This window comes from Octopus bimaculoides, chromosome 2, assembly GCF_001194135.2.
Source record: "Octopus bimaculoides isolate UCB-OBI-ISO-001 chromosome 2, ASM119413v2, whole genome shotgun sequence".
In the NCBI taxonomy this organism is placed as follows: Eukaryota; Metazoa; Mollusca; class Cephalopoda; order Octopoda; family Octopodidae; genus Octopus; species Octopus bimaculoides.
The window spans coordinates 45,246,053-45,249,697 of record NC_068982.1 but is presented as its reverse complement, the minus strand read 5'-3'; the positions used below and the strand labels follow the sequence as shown (position 1 = coordinate 45,249,697).

General features: G+C 38.1%; 1 protein-coding gene across 1 annotated transcript in view; it reads right to left on the bottom strand.

Moving 5' to 3' along the window:
• The window catches only part of LOC106879438 (protein MIX23), a 26,247-nt gene that overhangs the window by 12,151 nt on the left and 10,451 nt on the right, over window positions 1-3,645 (bottom strand). Inside the window, exon 3 of the mRNA XM_014928996.2 lies at window positions 1,968-2,114. Within this exon, the coding sequence (XP_014784482.1) occupies window positions 1,968-2,114 (147 nt within the window). The remainder of the gene's footprint in view (window positions 1-1,967; window positions 2,115-3,645) is intronic.

Sequence of the window (3,645 nt, the reverse complement as noted above, 5' to 3'; positions counted from 1 at the left end):
CTGCCATGTAGCATGGCTGTTCGTACGCATGCGTCATACAGTCTGCCTTTTACTCTGAGTGAGAGTCCCTTTGTCGCCAGCAGGGGTAAGAGCTCTCTAAACTTTGCCCAGGCTATTCTTATTCTAGCAGCTACACTTTCAGCGCACCCACCCCCACTACTAACTTGGTTGCCCAGATAGCGGAAGCTATCGACTACCTCTAGTTTTTCACCCTGGAATGAGATAGAAGTTGTTTCCTGTCTGTTTACAGTCTTTATTGCACCTGAACATCTGCCACAAACAAAAACTAATATATATATATACATATATACACTCCAGACAATTTTTACAATCCAGTGAAGCATACACAAAATAACCCATCAGAAGAATTCATGGAGTGACTAGCAACAAATAGTAAACACAGAAGTTAAATATTGATCGAAGTGGTTAGCCATTAACTGGAACTTAACTGAGAGCCAATACGTATCTGCCTAGATAACATATCCCTCCAAACTCAATTTCATATGCACACACCCATACAAACACACAGTGAAAGAGAGAGTATTTGTGAAATAAATTCCTTCAGATACTTCAAAAACTCAAACATAGTTGATAGTTTCTATTAATTAAGTAAGCTCATATCAGCAGTGGAGGACATTGCTTTGAAAGCATAGAAGAAAAAGGAAAGTGCATACAAAATTCAGAGAGCTATTGTCTCTGCTACCAACAAAGAGATTCTCCCTTTGTTTGCAAAGGGTAGATTGTACTGATGGTTTTATATATGATGTATGGTATGGCATTGTAGTGAAACATGCATTAAATGCAAATGTACGAGGCTGCAAAGAAATGAAGTTAGCATGCTCTGCCGGATGTTTAATGTTAAAAAAAATGAATAGCAAAATACAGGTGAGTTGAGAGAAAAACTGTATAAAAGAATTAGATACAGTATGCAAGGGAGAGATTGCATTGGTACAAACATGTAACGCATATGGATGATGAAAGCTGGGTAAAGATGTATCAGGAAATTCAAATGAAGGGGACAGTGCAAAAAAAGGAATTCTAGGGAAGATATGAGGAGGAAAAAATGAAAGTTGCTCTCAAGGTGTTGTACCTCACTAAGGAGAGGGCAAAGGAATGCAAGATGTAGTGAGGAGTTATATTGGAGGAAACTCATTCAACCCATGCAAGAAAGGAAAAACATGTGAACATAACGATAAAATATACAAAACTATGACTGCATGGTTAAGAAGTTCACTTTATAACCACATGGATCTGGGTCCAGTCCCACTTTGTGGCACTTTGGGCAAGTGCTTTCCACTATGTGTGTGTTGGCACTCCGTCGCTTACGACGTCGAGGGTTCCAGTTGATCCGATCAACGGAACAGCCTGCTCGTGAAATTAACGTGCAAGTGGCTGAGCACTCCACAGACACATGTACTCTTAACGTAGTTCTCGGGGATATTCAGCGTGACACAGTGTGACAAGGCTGGCCCTTTTGAATTACAGGCACAACAGAAACAGGAAGTAAGAGCGAGAGAAAGTTGTGGTGAAAGAGTACAGCAGGGTTCGCCACCATCCCCTGCCAGAGCTTTTTAGGTGTTTTTGTTCAATAAACACTCACAACGCCCGGTCTGGGAATCGAAACTGCGATCCTATGACCGCAAGCCCGCTGCCCTAACCACTGGGCCATTGCGCCTCCACGCTTTCCACCATAGCCACAGGTTAACCAAAATATCATGTAGTGAGATTGAACCTAAAACCACATAGTTACAAAACAAGCTTCTTAACCACACAGCCATGCCCTTGTATGAACCAAACTATCATATCAAAATAGATACAATAATAATTTTCAAATATTTGAAAAAGTTAACAAAAATAGATTCTTAAACATATTTAAACCACCCTGGTTTTTTTTTTTTAATGTAAGTGTGAAAGATAAAACAAATTAAAAGGAATGTAATAAATGTAATTAAAATCATGATACTAACATTTGTTTGTACTCTTCTAAGTTCTTTTAATACATTTAAATCATCTGGACTATTTGAACGCTGGTCTTTCAAAGTATTCACATTATCCGAGATCACATTGATACAGTTGTGAATGGAGGATTTCCTGTCATTATGAGCTTGTATTAACTGAAAATAAATTTTGAAAAAACAATCAGCTAAAAGAAACTATTTTTCCATAAATTTCAACTGGAAATTTATTGAATTTTAATATAAATTAGGAGAAGGCAGGTGAGCTGACAGAATCGTTAGCATGCCGGGCGAAACACTTAACGGTATTTCGTCTGTCTTCATGTTCTGAGTTCAAATTCCGCCGAGGTCGACTTTGCCTTTCATCCTTTCAGGGTCGATAAATTAAGTACCAGTTGTATACTGGGGTCGATCTAATCGACTGGACCCTTCCCAAAATTTCGGGCCTTGTGCCTAGAGCAGAAAAGAATATAAATTAGGAACAAGATGGCAAGCTGGCAGAATCATTAACACACTGGGAAAAATGCATTTTGTCCATTTGTATGTTCTGAACTCAAATTCTGCCACGGTCAACTTTGCCTTTCATCCTTTCAGAGTCAATAAAATAAGTATCAGTTGAACACAGGGGTCAATATAATCAACTAGACCCCCATCTTCCCGCAAAAATTGCTGGCCTTGTGCCAAAATTTGAAACCAATTTAAATTTGGAACAAGACACCTAACATTGCTGATTCCAAGACACCATATATTCCGACATTTAACCCTTACATCACAGTTAAATGGTTAGCAAAAAGGACTTCCAGCATCTAAAATTACTCTCCCAACAAATAAGCCAGTCTCCCCATGCAAGCATGGAAAAATGTATGGCTGTGGGGTTAAGAAGCTCATTTTGCAACCTTGTGGTTTTGGGTTCAGTCCCACTGCACTTGGGTAAGTGACTTCTACTACAGTTGGGTTGGCCAATGCCTTGTGAGTAAATTTGGTAGATAGAAACTGTGTGGAAGCCCATCATGTATATGTATGCATGTTTGTTCTTCATCAATACTTGACAATTGATGTTAGTTCGTTTACGTCCTTGTAGCAGAAGTTTGGCAAATGAGACCAATAGAATAAATAGGAGACTTAAAATAAGTACTGAGGTCAATTTGTTTAGACTAATTTTATTTGTTGATAACTGGTGCAAGCTTACAGTGAACTATGATACATGTTAAGGCAAATTCTTAACTTGCAGTATATATAAAAAGTTATGTTAAATAACACATTCACCGGAGTTCATTCTCCAGTACTCCAAAATGAAGTTAATTTGCCAAAACTTGACCTATGGCATTGAGACAACTAAGAATGAGTCAGAAATGTAGGCTGGAGTCAGCAGAAAATAAACAGCCTTTGATTTATGAAATTACCAAGACCATAAATGTATTGTACTCTTTTTGTATATGCCTATGTCACTTGAAGATACGTTAGAACAAATGTCATGCTGATGATGCCTACTGTAGCAAAAACATGTCTACATCTGTCCTCTTATCTCTAGGCAATAATCCTGTACTTTTTTTTTTTTTTTAAATGGCATTTCAACCTTGGAGAATTTTTGATTTGTGAGGTTATCTCCCCTCCGCAAATCAAGTTGTTCTTAATTTCCATTTAGTAATTGTGACATATCCCCCATAGGTGGACATAGCTTTAATAAATC